Below are 25101 nucleotides of genomic sequence, written 5' to 3'. Positions count from 1 at the left end.
ACATAATTATAAATACATGTACACACACATACGTGCAAACATAACTAGATACTTATATAAATAAACACATACATGCAAACATATACACATATATATATACATACACATACATGAAAACATTAATATATACTTATATACATACACACATACATATATACATACACACAAATATGCATACATAGATACATACATACACACATAAATACATACATACATACAAATATGCATACATATATATATATATATATATATATATATATATATAAGCACATAGATACATACATACATACACACATAAATACATACATACATGCACACAAATATACATACATGCACACATACATATATACAAAAATAAACACATATATACATACACACGAATATACAGACATGCACACATATATACATGCATACATATATACATAAGCACATACATACATAAATACACTCATACATACACACAAATATATATACGCACATATACACATGCATACATATATAGATATACACACATATATATATATATATATATATATATATATATATATATATATACATAAATGCATACATATATAGATTTACACATATATGCATAAGCACATATATACATGCATACATATATAGATATACACATAAATACATAAGTACATACATACATGCATACATATATAGATATACACATATATACATGCATGCATATATAGATATACACATATATACATAAGTACATATATGCATAAGCATACATATATATATATGTATATATATATACAGTATATAAACACATACATTGCTCTGCATCATATAGCTGATAATGTAGCAGTTTCTGAATGATCAGTACTCACAATAAACGTACCTGTAAAAAAGTTTGCATTAAACACTCTGCATGCTTTAAGCAAACTGCAAGAACTGAGACGGCAAGATGCAAATGTGTATTCTACATAAAGGGATATGAATCCCAAAAATATTATTTTGTGATTCAGACAGAGCAAATCATTTTATAAAAGTTTCCAATTTACTTCTATTATCAAATTTGCTTTGTTCCCTTGATATTCTTTGTTGAAGAGATACTTAGGTAGGCATCTGTAGCACTATATGCTGACATCTAGTGCTCTTGCCAATGGATAACATTCTGACAAAACTTCTGCCATATAGTGCTCCAGAAATGGACAGGCTACTAAGCATACATACCTGCTTTACAACAAAGATACCAAGAGATTAAAATTGATAATAGGAGTAAATTAGAAAGCTGTTTAAAATGGCTGTCTGTATCTGAATCATGTAAGAAAATGTTGGGGTTTCATGTTCCTTTAATAGTAGTTCCTTGACCACAAAAAACTACTTGTTCATTAATGTGAGTCTGCAAGTACTGGCAAGTACTACTCACTATAATACATACTTGTGTTATGTTAACTGAGATGGGAGGAAGTCCGGAAGGAGAGGGTTAAACAGTATGCAGCACCTGATTGGCTGCCTGACACACACCTCCCATCCGCACAATGTGATCGTACAGCATTTCCTAATTCAGCTCTTCCAGTTAATCAAACACAATGTGGCTTTACAAGCTTGCTAAATGCCCCCTAAAGATAGGAAGGGCCCAGTCCAGCCTTGCCCAGCTCAGGGGTATTCTAGAGGGGGAACTGGAGACTATAAGGGGAGCTGGAACCTGGAAAAGCGAGAGGATAATCACATCCAAACAGGGGCCACATATACAGGTGGAAGGGAAAAATACAGGTAACCCTCAATGTGCTGATCTTTGTAGTAATGTTATCTGAATTTTACAGCTTGCCTGGGATTGCTGATACTACACTGGCTTGTGTATATATGTGTGTGCGTGTGTATATATGTGAGTGTGTATGTATGTATGTTTGTGTGTATATATGTGTGCGTGTATGTATGTTTGTGTGTATATATGTGTGCGTGTATGTATGTTTGTGTGTATATGTGTGTGCGTGTATGTATGTTTGTGTGTATATATGTGTGCGTGTATGTATGTTTGTGTGTATATGTGTGTGCGTGTATGTATGTTTGTGTGTATATATGTGTGCGTGTATGTATGTTTGTGTGTATATATGTGTGCGTGTATGTATGTTTGTGTGTATATATGTGTGCGTGTATGTATGTTTGTGTGTATATATGTGTGCGTGTATGTTTGTGTGTATATATGTGTGCGTGTATGTATGTTTGTGTGTATATATGTGTGTGTGTATGTATGTTTGTGTGTATATATGTGTGCGTGTATGTATGTTTGTGTGTATATATGTGTGCATGTATGTATGTATGTGTGCGTGTATGTATGTTTGTGTGTATATATGTGTGCGTGTATGTATGTTTGTGTGTATATATGTGTGCGTGTATGTATGTTTGTGTGTATATATGTGTGCGTGTATGTATGTTTGTGTGTATATATGTGTGTGTGTATGTATGTTTGTGTGTATATATGTGTGTGTGTATGTATGTTTGTGTGTATATATGTGTGCGTGTATGTATGTTTGTGTGTATATATGTGTGCATGTATGTATGTATGTGTGCGTGTATGTATGTTTGTGTGTATATATGTGTGCGTGTATGTATGTTTGTGTGTATATATGTGTGCGTGTATGTATGTTTGTGTGTATATATGTGTGTGTGTATGTATGTTTGTGTGTATATATGTGTGCGTGTATGTATGTTTGTGTGTATATATGTGTGCGTGTATGTATGTTTGTGTGTATATATGTGTGCATGTATGTATGTATGTGTGCGTGTATGTATGTTTGTGTGTATATATGTGTGCGTGTATGTATGTTTGTGTGTATATATGTGTGCGTGTATGTATGTTTGTGTGTATATATGTGTGCGTGTATGTATGTTTGTGTGTATATATGTGTGCGTGTATGTATGTATGTTTGTGTGTATATATGTGTGCGTGTATGTATGTATGTATGTTTGTGTGTATATATGTGTGCGTGTATGTATGTATGTTTGTGTGTATATATGTTTGTGTGTATGTATGTGTGCGTGTATGTATGTTTGTGTGTATATATGTGTGCGTGTATGTATGTTTGTGTGTATATATGTGTGCGTGTATGTATGTTTGTGTGTATATATGTGTGCGTGTATGTATGTTTGTGTGTATATATGTGTGCGTGTATGTATGTTTGTGTGTATATATGTGTGCGTGTATGTATGTATGTATGTTTGTGTGTATATATGTGTGCGTGTATGTATGTATGTTTGTGTGTATATATGTTTGTGTGTATGTATGTGTGCGTGTATGTATGTTTGTGTGTATATATGTGTGCGTGTATGTATGTTTGTGTGTATATATGTGTGCGTGTATGTATGTTTGTGTGTATATATGTGTGCGTGTATGTATGTTTGTGTGTATATATGTGTGCGTGTATGTATGTTTGTGTGTATATATGTGTGCATGTATGTATGTATGTTTGTGTGTATGTATGTGTGCATGTATGTATGTATGTTTGTGTGTATATATGTGTGCGTGTATGTATGTATGTTTGTGTGTATATATGTGTGCGTGTATGTATGTTTGTGTGTATATATGTGTGCGTGTATGTATGTTTGTGTGTATATATGTGTGCGTGTATGTATGTATGTTTGTGTGTATATATGTGTGCGTGTATGTATGTATGTATGTTTGTGTGTATATATGTGTGCGTGTATGTATGTTTGTGTGTATATATGTGTGTATGTATGTATGTTTGTGTGTATATATGTGTGCGTGTATGTATGTATGTTTGTGTGTATATATGTGTGCGTGTATGTATGTATGTATGTTTGTGTGTATATATGTGTGCGTGTATGTATGTATGTTTGTGTGTATGTATGTGTGCGTGTATGTATGTATGTTTGTGTGTATGTATGTGTGCATGTATGTATGTATGTTTGTGTGTATGCATGTTTGTGTGTGCGTGTGTATATGTTATTGTGTGTGTATATATGTGTGCGTATGTATGTTTGTTTGTGTGTGTGTGTCCGTGTGCATATGTGTGTGTGTGTGTATGTGTATATATATATATATATATATATATATATATATATATATATATATATATATATATATATATATATATATATATATATATTCATGGGCAACAAAGAATGTCTTGGCACTCGATATGCTTAAAATGCAAAATGCCTGAGTGCACGAAACATGTCTGCTGCACTATAGCCCAGCTGTCTTCACTACCTATGTTCGTCTGTAATGGAGGTTTTTATTTGCTGATGCTCTGCTGATGCATTTATGATTTTAAAGTGGATATAAACATATCAAGTGCCAAGACATTCTTTGTTGCCTGTGTATCGTTTAGCGTTTTGGACGAATAATGCCATCTATTGCATCCAGAACGTATGACGTCATCCCACGCTCCGTTGTGCCGTATGGAGAATCAGGAAAGGGGTATGGCAGAGCGCATCGCTTAATCCTGTTAACTATATTTATTTATGTGTGTATGTATGTGTCTGTGTGTACATGTATGTAAGTGCATGTGTCCATGTGTGTGTATATATGTGCACGTATGTTTATCTGCGTATATGTATGTGTGTGGGTTATATTGAGCAATAGGAGAAGTTATAGGGAGTGTTATATGGTGTAATAGGAGGAGTTATAGGGAGGGTTATATGGAGCAATAGGAGGAGTTATAGGGAGGGTTATATGGAGCAATAGGAAAAGTTATAGGGAGGGTTATATGGTGCAATAGGAGGGGTTATAGGGAGGGTTATATGGTGCAATAGGAGGGGTTATAGGGAGGGTTATATGGTGCAATAGGAGGGGTTATAGGGAGGGTTATATGGTGCAATAGGAGGGGTTATAGGGAGGGTTATATGGTGCAATAGGAGGGGTTATAGGGAGGGTTATATGGTGCAATAGGAGGGGTTATAGGGAGGGTTATATGGTGCAATAGGAGGGGTTATAGGGAGGGTTATATGGTGCAATAGGAGGGGTTATAGGGAGGGTTATATGGTGCAATAGGAGGGGTTATAGGGAGGGTTATATGGTGCAATAGGAGGGGTTATAGGGAGGGTTATATGGTGCAATTGGAGGGGTTATAGGGAGGGTTATATGGTGCAATAGGAGGGGTTATAGGGAGGGTTATATGGTGCAATAGGAGGGGTTATAGGGAGGGTTATATGGTGCAATAGGAGGGGTTATAGGGAGGGTTATATGATGCAATAGGAGGAGTTATAGGGAGGGTTAAATGATGCAGTAGGAGGAGTTATAGGGAGGGTTAAATGATGCAGTAGGAGGAGTTATAGGGAGGGTTATATGGTGCAATAGGAGGGGTTATAGGGAGGGTTATATGGTGCAGTAGGAGGAGTTATAGGGAGGGTTATATGGTGCAATAGGAGTTATAGGGAGGGTTATATGGAGCAATAGGAGGAGTTATAGGGAGGGGCATATGGTGCAATAGGAGTTATAGGGAGGGTTGTATCATTATGGTGCAATAGAAGGCATTATAGGGAGAGTTTATATGAAGAAATGAGAGGCCTCATTGTAGTGACAACATTTAAAATGTGCTCCCAAAATCCGACACTGTTACTTTTGCATTTAACAATCTGAAAACTGTGATATCTTTTCAGAGGTTCCTCCTGTCTGACTCTAGCTCCAATAAACCAAGTTTAGCCCTTTCCAACCTAAATTCCAGAGGCCAATATAGCAATATTGCTCATCAAACAACTAATGTACTGAAAGAGATATGAGGCAGAATACTATGTATTGCAACATTTTTTTAAATTAATCTATCTTTGTTATATGCATAGGAAAGAAGCTTAGTTCAACCATATAAACTTAAAATACACCTATGTGAGTTATTTAAAGTGGATGTCATTTCTTACATTTAAAAAAAATAAATTCAAATACACTTTGCAACAGGACCATAAAGTAAGCAGGTTATGAACATATTGACCACGCCCACTGTTCCAATAGAACCGCCCACTCTGCTTTGTCCCAAAACACCCGGTGTAAATCTCACACAATATGCTAAAGATAATGCATTTTGTATTATTGTATTTAATATGTAAAGTGCAGGAAACTCACGTTATAATATGCAAATATATATATATATATATATATATATATATATATATATATACATACACTGTGTGTGTGTGTATGTATGTATGTATGTATGTATATATATATATATATATATATATATATATATATATATATATATATATATATATATATATATATATATATATCTCACTTGATGTTCCTCCTAGTACTGCTATGACGTCCCTATAAATGATGTTTGAGGTAATTACAAATATGCAGGGTAGCTGCATGACTGGGTGTTGTCAGTTCTTTGCCAGGCAAGTTATAATGCCGCAGCCTATTATACGCACAGCCAAGGTGTGCCCTATTCTTACAGGCGCCTGATTTACTTAATGAGACATGAAGCCCCATATTTGACTTTCATAATTTCAGCTTTTATTAAAGGGATACTTTTTTTTTTTTTCTTTTATGATTTAGATAGAGCCGCAATTTTAAGCAACTTTCTAATTTACTTCTATTATCAATTTTTCTTCGTTCTATTCTCGTCTTTATATGGAAAAGCAGGAATGTAAGCTTAGGAGCTGGCAACATTTAGCCACCAATCAGCAACCTCTACCCAGGTGCTGAACAAAAAAATGGGCCGGCTCCTACACTTTACATTCCTGTTTTTCAAATAAAGATATCAAGAAAACGAAGAAAAATTATAATAGGAGTAAATTAGAAAGTTGCTTAAAATTGCTGCTCTATCTGAATCGTGAAAGAAAAAAATTGGGTTCAGTGTCCCTTTAGGCGCAATTTGACATCTCACATCTTAGGATTCCACGTGAGTCACGTGAGACTTCAGTTATTAACGTGAGCGAATTACACTCTTGTGTTTCTAAATTTATAGATGTAACGTAAAATTACGTTGACAATTTCAGCAGATTATTTGAACATGATATGAATAATTGTGTGTCCTTTTAAATATGATAAAACTATTCATTAAAGGTTGGCTATGGAAAAATGATGTACACAGTTGGACACACATATAATTAATCATAAAAGTGTATTTAATGAAAGTTTGACTGTTCACATGTTGTACATTTTTTTTGCCTGAAGAAAACGGTACAAGTTAAGGCACACAAACGTGTTGGACAATTCTTTGGAATCGTGTTTTTTTCCCCCCATGGAAATTCCAAAATAAATGTTCACCAGGGCTTGCAAAACACTTGCATACACTCAGGTGGGTTGAGCTAGCATATGTGTACACAGTACAATGTAAGCAGTAATAATATTTATATATTGCAGATGGCTAGCGCTAGTTAAGTCATCTGAGCTCCCAACAGAGACTCAAATTGTGAATCCCCCCATCTGCCGCCCTAGGCAAGTGCCTTGTTTGCCTAGGCTAAAATACACCCTGGATCCATAGAATTAACCTTGAGAGTGAGTTTGTTGAAAATACACCTTGTCACCTGATTGTGATTTTTTTTCCATGTTGAACCGTATGTATTGCTTTATCATTAAAATCATTTACACTTTGAGGCACCCCCTATGTCTTGTTAGAGTACATGATAGAGTGTACAATAAATTTAAAAAAATCCAGTTTACTTTGTTCTGTTGGTACCCTTTGTTGAAAACCATGTAAGTATGCTCAGGAGCACTATATACATTCTTGCAAAACTGTTGACTTATAGTTCTCTTCAGCAACAAATACCATGAGGACAAAATAGATTTGATTATAGAAGTAAATTGTAAACTTTTGTTTTTTTAAATTGTATCTGAATAATGAAACTGAATTTTGGGTTTAATGTCCCTTTAACTGGTCTTCTGATTTCTGACACCCTTTCCTCCCGCTCTCCTTCCTCGTGTTTCTCCAGTTTTCAGCCAGCAGGCGTTCTCATGGCAACAGCTGCAGGGGGGTGTTACTATCGGGAGGGCCAATTTATCAGCATGTGTGTGCCCTTAGAATCACATAGGCTGTTAAAACTTTTAGACATTTATTTAAAAGTGCAGGGAAGTCAAAATAACAATCTGTCTGAATCCTGAAAATGTAATATTATTATTATTATTATTATTTTTTATGTTATTTTTTTAAATGTGTAATATATATATCGGCAATTAACCACTGAGCTGCACAAGGTCTGATGTGCAAATAATTGTTTTAAAAGAATTTCAATCTTTCACTTTGTTTTGTAATCCAATGCCATAATGTTTGAAAAGCCTCTTGCGTATGCTCCTTTACTGTGGCCAATGAGGGGCCGATATATGTGATCTCCTGCACAGATCAAGCAGTCATTATGTAACATGTTGCAGAGGCAGAGTTTTGGAATCGGCATTTCCTCCAGACTCTTGGGTGGGGGGCGGGTTATACATAAATTACAAGTAAAGCGTATTATATAAATAAGTGCACATTACAAAGCTTTTTTTTTTTTTTTTTTTAATACTAGGCACAATTAAACTTGTAATGTAATGTCCCTTTAAGATATGATGTCATAACAGGACACATCTGCATCTTCTCTATTTGCCAGGGATCCTGAATTTCTGTGCCAATAATTACCTGGGCCTGTCCAGTCACCCTGAGGTTATACGCGCTGGGCATGAGGCGCTGGAACAATATGGAGCTGGACTAAGCTCAGTGAGGTTTATCTGTGGCACTCAGGTAAGTAGGTAGGAATGCCGGCTGTCCTCAACAAAAATACGGCAATCTGTGCCTGCGCACAATACAAGGTGGAGTAACACAATGCCCCTCCCCCAAAAACTCTATCTGAGCCGCCACTCTTAATCTTATGATGTTTTCACAAATGAGCAATCATTTTACCCCTTGGCTGCAAGTAACATACAAATCAATCATTTTACCCTTTGGCTGCAAGTAACATACAAATCAATAATTTTACCCTTTGGCTGCAAGTAACCTACAAATCAATCATTTTACCTATTTTGGCTGCAAGTAACATAGGCAAACAGAAATAATTTGATTCCCTTGACTGCCCCTTACTTATTTCTAATCCATATTTGTAGTGAATTTGTTTGTTAAAATACTTTCCTGTCTGGTTTAATACTGGACACCTGGCAATCCTATGGGGGGGGGGACCCCATATTCTTTATGCCATGCAAGAGGATCTGAAGGCTTTACTCTATGGTCTTTATTTAGCACCAAAAATTATATGTCCCCATAGTTTTCACTAGGATTGTCACCTGTCTGGGAATGACCTGGACAGTCTGGGTTTTCATTTGTGTGTTCGTTTTTTGAAACTTAGTAAAACCTAGTCATGCAAATGTCCGGTTTTGGTGCACATATATTCTGCCTAGTAGTACTGTACTAGTAATGTTCTTACTGAGTGACGGCTCCTACATGATGCTTAACTGTGACGTGAGTGTGTATTGCTCTCATTTTACTCTCCCAGAATATCCACAAGACCTTAGAGAAGAAGATCGCACAGTTCCACCAAAGAGAAGATGCCATATTGTACATCAGCTGCTTTGATGCCAACGCTGGGATATTTGAGGTTGGTTCTTCCAGTATTGTGCAATTTTGTTGCCACTTCTTCATCAGTTACTCATCACTTTGTCATGTCTGAAAGCCAAACTATTTGTGGGGAATTCCAGAAGTGGCAAACTCATATTTCAATATTGAAAGGAACACTAAAGTCAAAGTTTAAACATTCATGGTTGTGATGGAAAGTTTTTAAAACGGGATGCTCTATTCTGCTATCAAATTTGTATCATTCTCTTGGTCTTCTTTGTTGAAGAACAAACCTAAGTAGATTGATAGGAGCTGAGGACCATATGCATGTGTTAGGGATTGAAAACTTTTCATGCCCAAATAATTAATCAAATAGTTAATGTATTTTATTAGCAGTTTATATTCAGACTTTTGCTTTTAGAGAACATATATATCATATGTATGCCGTTAACACATATATGGCTTTAATAGTGGAGACTTGTTTGCCTTTAAGAAATAAGTTACACTTGTTTTTTCACTCTGATTTTCTGTTCTCTTAGCAGATGCTCTTATCTATAAAGAGGGGTTGTAACATTCCAAGAGACAGATAGGGCTAGTCTAACATGAGAATATTTGCTTGTTAAGAGAAAAACTCTTATTTCGCTAAATGAAATAATATGATTGCCATAACGTTAGACACGCCTTCTAAACTGTAGGTTTAATTATTAGAATTGCTAAGGGGAGTGGGAGAGTCTTTTAATTAACATTTTGGAGAGAAATCTGATACAGAACCTGTGGAATTAGCTGCCTGTGTTCTACTGAATGATGACTCTCATCGCTGTTGCATTCTATTAATGCCTTATCTGAAACCCAAAGATAAGTAATGTGTTTATAGTTTAACCACTGCTTTGTTTTACTGCTCTGTACTCACTGCTTAGTGTGTGTTATCGCACTAAGTTCATAATAAACATTGTTATTATTTAACTGCATTCTCGTGCGTCGGTTTCCCTTTCTCTTGTGAGAACTAGTATACGCTTCCCCAGCGCCAGGTCAAAACAACATGTTTTTAGTCTTGTTGTATACACTGCTGTTGTAGCATGTTCATGAGCTCCTATTATTCTACCTAGATTTGATCTTAAACAAATAATAGCAACAGACTGCATCAACTTTGATAATAGCATTAAATGTAAAGTTGTTTTTTTAATTCTTTTTAACATTCAGAAGTTGTAAGTGCACCAGGTTTTCATGGACACTAACATATTGGTACCATAGTCCCACAATACCACCCTTTTCAGCTTGTGATGATTTTCATGCTATAATGCTCTCTACCACAGTCTAACAGGCCCCCTGGGAAGCCAAAATTCCATTGTGGACCACCAAAATCCAGCCCACATGAGACTAAACTATGCCCCCTTACCACCAGGTCATTTAAATGTTGCGAAGTATGTGCTTTGAATGGGTTGTATCATATCAGATGACAAGTACTTAAAGTATATCCAGCAACTCCTGTCCATGATAGCTGAAAATAAACCAGGGTTGCAAAATCACTTTGCTAAAGCACAGGTGAGTTTATTATATTCTGGAACTCTTTGTCAGATTGATTTTTTTTTTTTTTTTTTTTAAACATTTATTTATTTCCAAGCACAGAATACAAATCAACAAGTACATTTTTATCACATAAGTAAATTTCTTTGTTTAACAGAAAAAAAGAAGAAGAGAAAAAAAAAAAGAATACAGTCAATAATTAATTCACTCTTAACTTCAAAGATTCCACAGAATCATATTTTAGAAAAGTTTTTGCCACGTACTTTCCAATATTTTACTCTTTGTGATTGTATACTTGTGCTATTTTCCTAATTACCTAAGATATCTTAACAGAAGATGGTCATGCATCACAGACCAAAAATAAAACAAAACAAAACATAACAAAACAAAACAAAACGCAAAAGAAAAAAGGAAGACACAACAAGAGGGGAGAAGAGGAAGAAAAAAGAGCAGCAAGATAGAAAAGGAAAAGAAAGGAAATTCCCCCTGCCTCCAGCTCCACATCTCCATCTTGGGTGAATGTAATATTAGTGCCAAGAATAGGGGAATAGATTATGCAGAATAAGAGTTCCAAAAAAGTCTGATTTATGAAAACATTTAGTTAATGTATATTGCAGATTATTGGGCTGTTGTAATATTAGGGTAAGCCATTTGTCAAAAAAAAATTTTATCTGGTTTTCTGACAAGGAGTTGGCATTTAATTGCTCGAACATAATTTGCGAGAACACAGCTTGTTTAAATAGGCAAAACGGAGGGGAAATCCTCTTCTTCCAAAATTTGAGGATTAAGTTCCGTCCTAATAAAATCAGAGTGTTAACAGATTTATGAGGTATGGTATTGGTCTCACTAGAAAGAAAAAAAACCTGGAAGATATCCAAAGTCACATTTTCATGCAACACTTTAGAGGCCCAATAGGACACTTTAAACCAAAATTGCCTAATTTTAGGACAGAACCAAAAACAATGGAGGAGATCGGCCTCCTTTTTTTTACACTTAAAACAGTTAGTAGATTTATTGCTAGTCCACTTGGCTAGTGTTCTCGGTGTAATATATGAATTATTAATTAGTTTAATATGAGATTCTTTCCAGGAGGTGGGGATTCTTGCCTCTCTTACTTGTTTAATACTAGCTTTAATTTTTTCTACTGTTATTTCTTGGAAGTGGGATCTCCAGTAACTAGTTAGGATTTCCAATCCCAATTGTCCTTGCTTCGACATTAGAATATTATAAATTAGCGAAATTGTATGAATACCATTCTTATGTAGTATGATATAGTCTTTCAGGTCAGCAAATTTTCTATAGTCTTGTCTAATATTTTGTATTCCATTTATATAGTGTCTGAGTTGCAAATATGCATAAAAGTTTTGATTGGATAAATTATATTCTTGGAGGATAGATTCAAATGTTCTAACTGTGTGTTCATTATCGAGAACTTGGGAAATATAAATTAACCCCTTTTCCTCCCACTTTGTAAAGATTTCTGAAGTTAAGCCTGGCGGGAAAAGGATGTTGCCTCTAATAGGGAGGTATGCTGATATACGGTAATCTATATTTAACACAGTACATAATTTCTGCCAGGCTGAGATCACATTACCAATTGCCATTAACTTTTTAATATGTTTTGGTAGTTGTGCCATTGGGCAGTGGATCATGGCCTTTAGGGAGAGAGGGGTAACCATCTGACTTTCAATTAAAGGGTTTGTAAAATAATTAGTATCTGTGATCCAGTCACAGGCAAAGCGTGCAAGAATAGCTATATTATACCATTTTATATCAGGGAGCGCAAATCCTCCATATTCTGAGAGCTGGTATAGTTTGGTTCTGGATAGATAGTGCCTTTTTTTATTCCAAACAAAAGATGAGCAATTCTTATTAAAAAGCCTAAGATCTTTGTTAGTGATAAAGACAGGGAGGTTTTGAAGAAGATATACTAATTGCGGAAAAAGAATAGATTTAATTAACATAACTCTGGCCGAGAGAGAGATAGGGAACAAAACCCATCTGTCTAATTTCTCGGCAGCATTTGCAAAGAAAACAGAGAAATTATTATCGTACCAAAGATTAGGATTTCTATGAAGATTTATTCCTAAATATTTAATACTTTCTGTGACCTGTAGGGGGTGTTCCTTGCAACTGTCTTTGTTTTGATGTATCCAGAGAATTTCAGACTTGCTCAAATTTAATTTGTAGCCCGAAAAAGAGCTAAATAGCTTAAAAGTATTTAGAGCAAGAGGAATACTGATTTTAGTATTCTGTAAAAACAGCAGTAAGTCGTCAGCATAAAGTGATAGGACCAATTGTTGATCTCCAATTTTTATACCTGCTATAGTATCTCTTAGGGAGATTGCAAGGGGTTCTATGGCAAGGTTAAATAAAAGGGGGGACAGTGGACACCCCTGTCTCGTTCCTTTGTGGATATGGAACCTGGGTGTTGGAACCCCGTTAACTAGAACATATGAAGTAGGTGTATTATAAATAGATCTTACTAGTGAGAAGAAATTCCCTGTGAACCCAAATTTATCAAGGGCGGTATATAAGTGATCCCATGTGACTGAGTCGAAGGCCTTCTCGGCGTCGGCGGTTAGCAGTGCCAAATCTTGTTTTGCATTTGAAGCATTATCCTGTAGGTTATACCAATAATATTCTAATACAGAAGTAACGCGGCGTATATTTCTGATAGAGGATCTCCCAGGTATGAAGCCTGATTGATCCTCATGTATAACTTGCTCTATGCCAGACTTAAGTCTTTTTGCCATTATAGAGGTAAGTAATTTATAATCTACATTTAGAAGTGATATAGGCCTATAAGAGGAAGGGTCTAGAGGATCTTTACCTTTCTTTAATATTAGAGTAACCGCCGACGCCGAGAAATGCTCCGACATAGGCTTCCCAGCTATAAAATATTCATTGAAAAGTCTAACCAGAATAGGAAGTATATCACATCTAGTAATCTTGTAAAATTCTGATGTTAACTGATCGGGGCCGGGAGCTTTATTTGACTTAGCATGGAGTATTGCTTCATCTACTTCTTCCAAAGTAATAGGACCATTTAAAAGTTCTAAGAAATCTGGGGAAATTTTAGGAATTACAATTGAGTTCCAGAAAATGTCTTTATTTTCAAGGTTGATCTCATTCACCGCATATATATTTTTAAAGTATTTGAAGAAACTCTCTCTGATCTCTAGTGGATCTGAACATCTATCTTGACCGACCCGAATAGCTTCAATTATATTATTCTTTTTCCTGGCCTTGTTTAATCTAGCCAGGAATTTGGGTGACCTGCCGAATTGCCCGCTGTACTTGGCGTTAATTTTAATATCTTCCTTTATCATTTTCTCTTTACAGAAGAGATCATATTCCTGTTTGGCCTTCTGATATTTATCCCAAAGAGATTTAGAGGTATTACTAATATAATTTTTATAGGAATTACTAAGCTGGTTTGCCAGCTGTATTTCACGGGCCTTATATTGCTTCTTTTTTTTAATCATGTAAGCTTTAATTTCACCCTTAAGATAAGCCTTGGCGGCTTCCCAGTAGATCTCTGTTTTGTCTAGATATTCTCTGTTAAAAGATTGATACTCCCGCCATTTCTGGCCTAACCAATCAGCAAACTTTTTATCCTGGGATAAATAATTGGGAAAAAAGAAGTTATTTACAGAGTTGGTAAGAGTGTTTTTAATTGCTATGCTCAGAGAAATGACAGCATGATCTGAAATTATTATATCAGAGATGTGTGTATCAATATCCATCATTAACATGGCACTGGAAATTAAGAAGAAGTCTATTCTGGAGAACGCTCTATAAGACTTAGACTCACAAGAAAATCGTTGAACATCCGGGTGCTTAATACGCCAGATATCGTGAACCTTTAAATTATTGCAAATCTGTCTAAATATTTTGGCCTTAGCAGTGGAAAATTTAGAGTTATTTGGAGTGTATCTATCTTGGGATGGAGATGGGATAAGATTAAAATCTCCAACTAAGATCAAGTTTTGTCCAATATATTGGGATAGTACCATAATGAGTTGATTCCAAAATGATACATCTACCTGATTTGGTGCATATATATTACAGAAAATATATTTAATGTTCCCTATCTCAATCTCGACCAGTAGCCACCTATCCTCTTTATCATAAGTATGTTTCAAGATTCTATACGATAAACCTTTATTGGATTTTTTTTAACTGAAGTCTATTTGCTAGTCTCAATGATTTTCCTTCTTGGCTAGTAGGTTATCTGGCTGCAATGTCATGGGTGAAAGATTGCCTGGAATACTTTTGGCTGAGTTCTCATTTATACCATACCTGCCAAAAGTTCCCCAAGATTATCCAAGATGGGGAGGTTGGTGACTTAGTTAGAAGAAATTGTGGTAAACCTGGAGTTGAGTCACATCAAAACGGGGCTGAGTTGGGTGGGAAGAGGTGGAAAAGGAGCAGGGTATGGAGTGGGTGGATCAGAGGCCCTTGGCAAGCCTCACTTTTATAAGGTTTTGGGGAGCTGCATAAGGCTGTGAGATCTTGCTACACATAACAACTTATCTAGGATGGGGAGACGGGTATCTTAGTCAGGAAGAGCCAGGAAAGGAGATGTGCTAAAATCTGTGGTTGGATTCTCATCAAAGGTAGAGAGTGGGTGAAGCTGGCGGAGGAGTTAAAGGATCAGAGGTGTGGCTTGTTATCCTCACAAAGCCACACCTTTATAAGGTCCTAGGGAGCTTAATTGCTGATATAAACCATGCATAAATAAAAGACTGACTATTATGTCTGATGGTTAGATTTAGAAATCTCTGTACATTACAGCTTAATGTATATATCCCCTTTTTCACCTTTCATGAAAGGCCCTGCTGACACCTGAAGATGCCGTGCTATCAGATGAGCTCAATCACGCCTCCATTATTGATGGCATCCGCCTCTGTAAAGCCAACAAGTACCGCTATAAACACATGGATCTGGAGGACTTGGAGGCAAAGCTGAAAGAGACACAGGTGAGGCCACTGTGAAGAAAATATAACCCTGTTAAATATTAGCAAGATCTTGTCCCCCATAGGTTCTGGATAAATGGAATATCCCAGTACCTGATTTGGCATTGTCATGGTGTATCCATGATAGCAACTATATGATCCAACCTGAATTCTCTACATATGAATGACCCATGTCTGTTGTATGGGTAAGGGGTGGCCTTTATTGCAAAGCACTTTGATTGGTTGCTGTCAGTGTTTTCCATTTAAGAGATTTAGCTTTTTTTTCTTCTTTCAAATAAAACATTTCTCATACTATATCTGCATGATCTGCTTTTAATAAATTGTTTATTATGCATATGAAAAAGTAGCAGCTAAACTAAATGTTAAAAGATATATATATATATATATATATATATATATATATATATATATATTTGTATGAAAAATCATTAAAGGGACACTGAACCCATTTTTTTTCTTTCATGATTCAGATAGAGCATGACATTTTAAGCAACTTTCTAATTTACGCCTATTACCAATTTTTCTTCAGTCTCTTGCTATCTTTATTTTAAAAGCAGGAATGTAAATATAAGCAGCCAACCCATTTAAGGTTCAGCACCATGGATAGCGCTTGCTTTTTGGAGGCTTACATTTACCCACCAATAAGCAAGCATAACCCAGGTTCTCAACCAAAAATGGTCTGGCTCCTATGCATCACATTCCTGCTTATAAAATAAAGATAGCAAAAGAACAAAGAAAAATTGATAATAGGAGTATATTAGATTTGCTTAAAATTGCATGCTCTATCTGAATCATGAAAGAAAAAATCTGGGTTTAGTGTCCCTTTAAGCTTATAAACTATTGAAGTTAACGTGCGTCAGAGAGCTCTGGCTAACTTTTTTTTTTGTGAAACAAAAAGTGTCATAAAACAAATCAAAAATACATAATAAAGTACAGTTACACTATAAAAAAACACTAATAAAATTATTTAAAAAAGTTATAAGGGCTATGAGATCTCAGAAAAAAAGGCAGACAAAGGGCTTTAACATAGACACACATACATATACAATACATGTATTTATATATGTGTATATGTGTGTACATATTTATGTATTTATATGTGTATATGTGTGTACATATTTATGTATTTATATGTGTGTACATATTTATGTATTTATATGTGTATATGTGTGTACATATTTATGTATTTATATGTGTATATGTGTGTACATATTTATGTATTTATATGTGTATATGTGTGTACATATTTATGTGTGTATATGTGTGTACATATTTGTGTGTATATGTGTGTACATATTTATGTATTTATGTGTGTATGTATTTATATGTGTATATCTGGCCCTGTATAAGGAAAACCCCCACAGCTTTATTTTAGGAATAACTTTAATGATAAGAATAATACCTGCCAAAAGAGTTTCCAGCGCTACAACATAATGTATTTTTTTAGACATGTGTAGGCTTGCACCTATCTACAAATACAGTGGTGAGTGGTGTCCCTGTTAGCCAATGAACATTAATACTACAGTATCCGCTACGTTTTGCTCTTAATTTTTCATACAAAAATAAATCTTTAACATCTTCTTTTGCATATGCATAACATAATTTTGTTGCTTGCAATGTCAATATTAGAGTTTTAATAATTATAAAAATAAATAAATAACTAGCTGGTTTTGATGCCAAAGTCTACTACAATGTTTATCCACCACAAGCCCTTTCTCTCTCCCCCCCTTTCCCCTTCTTTCTTACCTGTATAGAAGCACCGCCTGCGTCTCATTGCGACAGATGGCGTTTTCTCTATGGACGGAGATATTGCGCAGCTTCGTGAGATTTGCAATCTGGCAAAGCAATATAACGCCCTGGTGTTTATAGATGAGTGTCACGCTACCGGCTTTATGGGACCCAATGGACGGTGAGGGAGAGGTCAAGTCTCATAGCTTTCCTTACACATTTCTCTCCTCTGATACTTGGCTAAGCATTAGCAGATGGCAGCACTCTGAGACAATTGTTTTTTTTGGTGGCAAATAAGGTGACAGGTAGCAAAAAGATAACAGAACTTGTATTTTTCATATTTTACCCTTTCTATGTTTGTAAAATATCTTCAATCTCTCCATGGAAGTGTGACCCTTCTACCCCATAGTGAGGGTCTACCATGGCCGGATAAAGTCATTGTGCTGCAAGAATAAAATGACGCCTCTCACCTCTCTGCACTCTAGTCTTAACCAGAGTCAGTTGTCTCAGAGATTAACGTTCAGCAGATTAAGAATTCATGCAGATGGGCATCATATAAGATGAATTTCTCTTTAAAAACAGTTATCCAGAAAATGTTCTCCCTGTCTGCTGCCCCTGTAAAGTGCTGCCTGGTACAATAATAGAGCCAGCCCTGACGTTTGCATAATAGTATTGTGTTATCACTCTTCCTGTGTGTCTGGCTACTACAAAGATGCCTGATTGCGTATCTCCTCTTCTGATAGGGGCACAGATGAGCTTCTCGGAGTCATGGACCAAGTGACTATTGTGAATTCCACACTCGGCAAAGCACTAGGAGGTGCTGCAGGTGAGAAGTGCTGCAGGTGAGAGGTGTGAGGGGTATGCAGATTGCACTGTGCAGAACCAACTAGGTTCAATGAAGAGGCAGCACTGTTGCATTTAGCAATATCACCTCTAGAGGGCAGCATAAGGTAAAAGAAAACAAAAACTGTGCAATACACTTCATTTCTTAATTTGTCCCATTTTGTTGTAATTTAATACTAAAAATGTTGGGCTTTCCAAATGAAGTGCAGACTCCATATACTTAACACTACTATATTATAAACATCCATTGTTTGCACACTTTAAAGTGAATGTCAATTTTGAGTGCCCGGATTTTAAAAATTTGATTAAAAACAGGGGCACTTTAATTCATCAAAATTTACATTTCACTCCTGTTGAGAAAAAAAATCCTTACCTTTTAATCTTCACAGCAGCTCCAGCTTCCTCCGGTCTTTGCAAGTCATTTCTGACGTCAGAAATAATGGATAGGTCATCCTCCAATCACGGCTTCCCCCCAGGGGAATCAGTGTCTGATTCAACGCCGTGATTGGAGGAAGCCGGATTCCTCATTTTAGACCCAGGAAGAGGCTTTGCGACGGGCGGAGGAAGCTGGAGCTGCTGTGAAGATTAAAAGGTAAGTTGTTTTTTTTCTCAACAGGAGTAAAATGTAAATTTTGATGAATTAAAGTGCCCCTGTTTTTAATCGAATTTTTAAAAACCGGACACTTTAGCATCAAAATTGACATTCACTTTAATGACACATTTCAAACTGTCCTTAATTGGCCTCAGCAGGGAAGGAACCCTTAGTTACAAGATGCCACCACCTATTTCTGATGGACACTACAACTTTACACATTTTCAATATTTTAAAGGGACAGTCAACACTAAAATTGTTATTGTTTAAAAAGATATATAACACCTTTACTACCCATTCCCCGGCTTTGTACAACCAACATTGTTATATTAATATACTTTATAACATTCAAACCTCTAAAGTTCTGCCTGTTTCTAAGCCACTACAGACAGCCTCTTATCACAAGTTTTGCTTTTTCACAACCGCAGACTGCTAGTTAATGTAGGCCATATAGATAACTTAGTGCTCATGCCAGTGGAGTTATTTTAGAGTCAGCACAACACAGCACTAACTGGCTAAAATGCAAGTCAATAGACAATAAACAAAAAGTCATGTGATCAGGGGGCTGTCAGAAGATACAAGGAAATCACAGAGGTAAAAACTGTATTAATATAACAGTGTTGGTTGTGCAAAACTGTGGGGATGGGCAAAAAAGGATTATCTATCTTTTAAAACCATAAAAATTCTGGTGTAGACTGTCCCTTTAACCAGCTAATATCATTTAAAAAAAAAAAAAAAAAAACACATTGCACATTATTCTCAGGCTAATCCTTTTCTTTAGAATACAGAATTTTGCCCAACTTTTATTTTGTGTGCAATGTCCCTTTAAGCAGTTGGTGCTAAAACAGGCGCATTTTAAGGTGTCAGATTCATGTGTCTTGAGTACTGTATGACAGCTGTGTGTGTCACAATGTATTGCTTGTCATGCCCCTGAGACCAACAGAACAACGGCATTTGGTAATTATAGAATAAATAGTTTACTTTTTTTTTACTGACATATTCCTTTAAAAAGAAACAAAACAACCGCCAGTGTTTAAAATTGGTTAAAAGGTAAAGTTTTACCACCATAAATATTTAAAACCATATAATTAGAAGTAAAGTAGTGATATGAAGTTTAGAAAACTTACATATTATTACATAGTAACGCTACAGGAAGAGTCTATAGGGCCAGTTGTTGGGGGTCACAGGGGGAATTTATGAGCTCCCACTCACTATTTCCTTTCTGTTGACTAGGAGGGTACACAACTGGCCCAAAGCCACTGATAGACCTTCTTCGGCAGCGATCAAGGCCGTACCTCTTCTCAAACACCCTCCCTCCAGCCGTGGTGGGAAGTGCTTCTAAAGCTCTGGATCTGCTGATGAACAGTAATGAAATTGCACAGTCCATGTCAGCCAAGACTGCCCGGTGAGTTATAGGTGGATGGGTGTGAGTACGGAGGGAGGGTGGGTGGGAAATAACCTTGATAGACATTTAATAGGATAGAAATTTCAAAACCTGAAATGTACATGTGTGCATTTAAATGTTAAATAAAAGCATATTCCTAATATACTTCTATTAGCAAAAATGCTTTTAATAAAAGTTATTTGTTTGTTTTTTCAGCAGCATACACACATATGCTGTGACTGTGAGTACCCCATGCACCAGCATTTAAGCTCAGAGGGCTGGCAGCTGTGTGTATTGTGCCACTGCTTACTCTAGTAAGTGGTATTGTGTAAATACTGGTGCACGGCCCTCACAGAATATGTGGGTATGCCACTGAAAAACAGTAGTAACTATTACTAGAAACAAACTTGCTAATGAAAGAATATTGCAAAAAGGCTTCTTTTTAAAACTGAAATGTAATAATGAAAATTTAAATTTTGACCTTTCTATCCCTTTAAAGCAGGCACACATGTAAACCATGGCTGATCTGTTGATGTGAGCACAAGCTTGGATATCTGAATGCCTTAGTTGGTAATTCTGGTATAGTGATATGTATGGACACTGGGGGTTAAAGTAGATTTAGAGGCATGGCATCTGAAGGCATTGACTGGTAATGTAGCGTAATGTCACCTCAAGACGTTGGATACTAATGCAGGATCTGAAGGAATAAGCACTTTGGTTGGCAATGAGGGTAATATATGATAGCAGCAGACTTAATGGGTAATGCTTAGTGATGCAAAAGAATCAGGGTGTGTTGTAGCCATTTATTGAATCAATGTCTGAAGAATATCACAAGCTTTTAAGACAAGTAAAAGTGGCAAATAATGAATATAGACTATAAGAGGGAGCAATCAAAGCTAAGGTTCTCCATCACTGGTCTATACTATCTCCCCGTGGCCATATTGTTTGTTAAGAGGACTGGCACGTCTACCTGTTTCCCTATCACATCAGCCAGTGATCTGTTTCAGTAAATGACACCAGTGCTGGTCACTCAAGCACTAGAGTTGTATGATCTCCACCATCCTCTCTTTACCAGCGTGTGGGGGACATGAGGGTGTAGATGGGGTCCACCCGTAGTGTTGCCTGATTACTGGTCACTAAGCCACCAGCTTCTGTTACAGATTCCGCACTAAGATGACGGCTGCTGGTTTCACTATCTCAGGGAAGGATCACCCCATCTGTCCTGTAATGCTCGGAGATGCCCGGCTAGCATCAGCTATGGCAGACGACATGCTAGAGAGAGGTTTGTGGTGTCCTCTAACATCCTCCCCCGTCCTCTGTGTCTCTGCTGCTCTCTTCCTTTACTACAGCTCCAGGTTCCTTCTCACTTCTGCATCTTGTCCATCATGGCACTTTTTCCTTCTCTAACTCGGTCCTCAGCTCACTGCCCTTTTTTGGTTCTCTCTCTCCCTTGCTTACGCTCTCTAATCTGTTCTAGACTATCCTGTCCTCCCTACTGTCTATAAATATCTCTCCCCTGTTCACTCTCTCTTCTGCCTTTTCTTTCCTCCCATCCTTTCACTTTTCTTTTCTACTTTTATGGGCTCTATTTTATAATGGTTTGGACACAGCTTCTGAGGCCTTGAGACCACTGCTAACTAAACTAAACTATCTGCCACCTCTTAGGCAGTAGACCAATTAGACCAGGGCAATTAACAACCCTGCTCTTGTGCGATTGGTTGTGTGAAAGCAGAGGGCGAGATTGCACAAGAGACAATCTTAACAGTGATGCCTGCCTGTGAGCAATCTTGTGAAATGGGGCCTTATGACTGTGCATTCTCCCTTCTTATTGCTCTTTTATGGTCTCGATTTCTCTGCCTCACACACAATCTACTCCTCCCTCTCATTTGCAGCCTCATTCTCTAAACTTCTCTGGGATGGGGTGAAATATCACAATGACCCCTGCATGGGCAGATTTCACTCAGTTCTCTGGAGTTTTGGGGAGTGGCACGCTGCCTGTCATAGAAAGTACTGGCCCTCTCTGGACTGGAGAATCTTGTAAAACAGGTAGAATATGACAGGGGAACCCAAATAAAAAAACAGATTTTTTTTTAAGCAATTCCAATCAAATACTTGTTAGTATTTTGATACAAACTTGCCATTTTACATTCATAAAAATAAAACAGTGAGACCTGCAGCGGCAACATATTTAGTGAATATCATGAGGCCTGTGAGAGAACTTTAGACTCAAGCAACCCCCCTGCTCAGCACACTTGAGAAGGCTGCAAGACTCATTTTACAATAGAAATATAAAGTACTCTTTGAATTTTGTATTTGAGCTTACACTATCATTAAATGTGATTTTATTGTACAGATTAAGTCCATTTATTTTGCTGCATGCTTTTAATACAAAGTTAAATATATACTGTTTAATGTGATTTGTAAACATTGTACACATGGTAAAATTGGCCTCCTCAGAATCCTGGGAAGAACTTGTAGCAATGAGAGTTTTAGAGAGTCAGTCCATTATCACTCTTTCTCCCCCATTCTCCCTCTTTCTTCCCCATTCTCCCTCACTCTCTCTGATTCTCCTTCACTCTTGTTCTCTTCCTCACTTTCTCTGACTCTCCCTCACACACACTCTCCCTCACTCACTCACTCACTCACTCACTTACTCACACTCTCTCTCTCTCTCTCTCTCTCTCACTCTCTCTGACCCTTCCTCGCTCTCACTCTCCCTCACTCTTGTGCTCTCTCTCGCTCGCTGACTCTCCCTCACTCTTGCGCTCTCTCTCACTGTCTTTGACTCTCCTTCACTCTGTTTCTCACTCTTCTCTTTTTGCCATATTTTTTTTTTCTCTTTCTGACTTTATTTTTCTGTTTCCCTTTGTCTCTCCCACAGGTATCTATGTCATAGGTTTCAGTTTCCCTGTAGTGCCAAAAGGTAAAGCACGTATCCGTGTTCAGATCTCAGCAGCACACAGTGACAAGGACATTGACACTTGCGTACAGGCATTCACTGAGGTGGGACAAAAACATGGTGTGATTCCTTGAGCAAGCTGAGTAAACACCAACAGAGCCCTGGGAGAAAACACAAATGTTTCACAAAGCCACAGATTAAACAAGCAATTGGTGCTGTGCGTACACTCGAAGAGGCATCCAATGGGCACCGAACAAACGACTACTGATCCCCTGAGCATAGCAGCTGGCTGACGTCATCATACTGCTGCCTGTTGCTGCAGATTCCTTGGTTTGATCAAACGGCTACTAACCTTGGACATATGGACTGTGTTAACCCCTTGTTTACCAACGCTGCTGGAGTGCTCTCTGCCACCAATGGATTCCACATTTGTCATTAATCCCAATTTGCACATTTTTATTGAAACCTTTTATTAAATACAGTCTCACCAGCCTCTCCAGCATCACTAGTTAATGTTATTAAATGCTGCTAATTCACTAAAGCTCACTCTGGCCTCTCCAGCTTTACTGGCCTTCCTGGTCTTTAAAGCATCAACGGTCCCTATGTTGGTTTATGCTGCTAATTCACTAAAGTTCACTCTGGCTTCTCCAGCTTCACTGGCCTTCCTGGTCTTTAAAGCATCAATGGTCCCTATGTTGGTTTATGCTGCTAATTCACTAAAGTTCACTCTGGCTTCTCCAGCTTTAGCTGCCTCACCAGTCTCTCAGACATCACCAGTCCCTATCTTAGTCTATGCAGCTGATTCACTTTTGCTCAATAAGTTTGCCATTCTTTAGTAAATCATCTGCATAGAATGACAGAGAGATAAGCAGCTGGTGAGGCCGGTTAAAGGGACATAATACTCATAATGCTAAATCACTTGAAACTGATGCAGTATAACTGTAAAAAGCTGACAGGAAAATATCACCTGAGCATCACTATGTAAAAAAGGAAGATATTTTACCTCACAATCTCCTCAGCTCAGCAGAGTAAGTTCTGTGAAAAAATGATGCTCAGCTGCAGGTACAAAAAGAAGAAATAAACAGCAGCCAATCAGCATCAGCAGGGCTGAGGTCATGAACTATTTTACTGTGATCTCATGAGATTTCACTTAACTCTCATGAGATTTCATAGTAAACTTCCTTAAATTGAATAGGGAAATAACATGAGTGCACGAAGCTTGCTCCTTCCGCTGTCCCGGGACAGACATACTGATTTGTTGCTTAGAAGTCCTTTACAATGGGATGTGGCTACTGAGGAACTTTTGAGGTAAAATATCTTTCTTTTTTACATAGAGATGTTCAGGTGATATTTTAAAGTCAGCTTTTTACAGCAATGCTGCATTACTTTCAAGTATTTCAACATTTGGGTATTATGGCCCTTTAAGCTGGAGCGTCTGGAGTGAACTTTAGTGAATCGGCTCCATACAATAACACAGGGAATAATCACTGGTGCAGCTGGGAGATCGGTTAGTGAATTTCGATCAGTGTGAAACCCAAATTTATACTTTGAATCAACTGATTTATTTCTTGTTGCTCTGTATTTCTCTGCAGATCTGGTGTAGTTATACATTAGATAATGCTGCTCTGTTTTAATAATTTACATCTCCGAAAGTGTTTAATACACATAGCAAAGTCATTTAATAAATTTGACTCTGCGCATCAGTA

The 25101-nt window shown here is 37.0% G+C and overlaps 1 protein-coding gene across 1 annotated transcript; it reads left to right on the top strand.

The window, feature by feature from the left end:
* Window positions 1-1475: 1475 nt before the first annotated feature.
* GCAT (glycine C-acetyltransferase) lies at window positions 1476-25101 on the top strand. The gene is made up of 9 exons (XM_053721269.1): window positions 1476-1734; window positions 8509-8639; window positions 9385-9486; window positions 15806-15952; window positions 17704-17858; window positions 18421-18503; window positions 20346-20517; window positions 21657-21778; window positions 23378-25101. Exons 1-9 carry the CDS (start codon window positions 1551-1553, stop codon window positions 23527-23529), a joined length of 1248 nt encoding a protein of 415 aa, XP_053577244.1. The 5' UTR covers window positions 1476-1550; the 3' UTR covers window positions 23530-25101.

The sequence above is a fragment of the Bombina bombina genome, chromosome 7 (genome assembly GCF_027579735.1).
Source record: "Bombina bombina isolate aBomBom1 chromosome 7, aBomBom1.pri, whole genome shotgun sequence".
Lineage (NCBI taxonomy): Eukaryota > Metazoa > Chordata > Amphibia > Anura > Bombinatoridae > Bombina > Bombina bombina.
This window is presented reverse-complemented; position numbering and strand designations above follow the sequence as displayed.

Excerpts from the sequence above, each read along its gene's own strand:
- GCAT (XM_053721269.1), top strand. The coding sequence starts at position 1,551 with ATGTGGCTTTACAAGCTTGCTAAATGCCCCCTAAAGATAGGAAGGGCC. Across the intron at positions 15,953-17,703 it reads CAAAGCTGAAAGAGACACAG|AAGCACCGCCTGCGTCTCAT; the intron begins GTGAGGCCACTG and ends TTACCTGTATAG. Across the intron at positions 21,779-23,377 it reads AGACGACATGCTAGAGAGAG|GTATCTATGTCATAGGTTTC; the intron begins GTTTGTGGTGTC and ends TCTCTCCCACAG.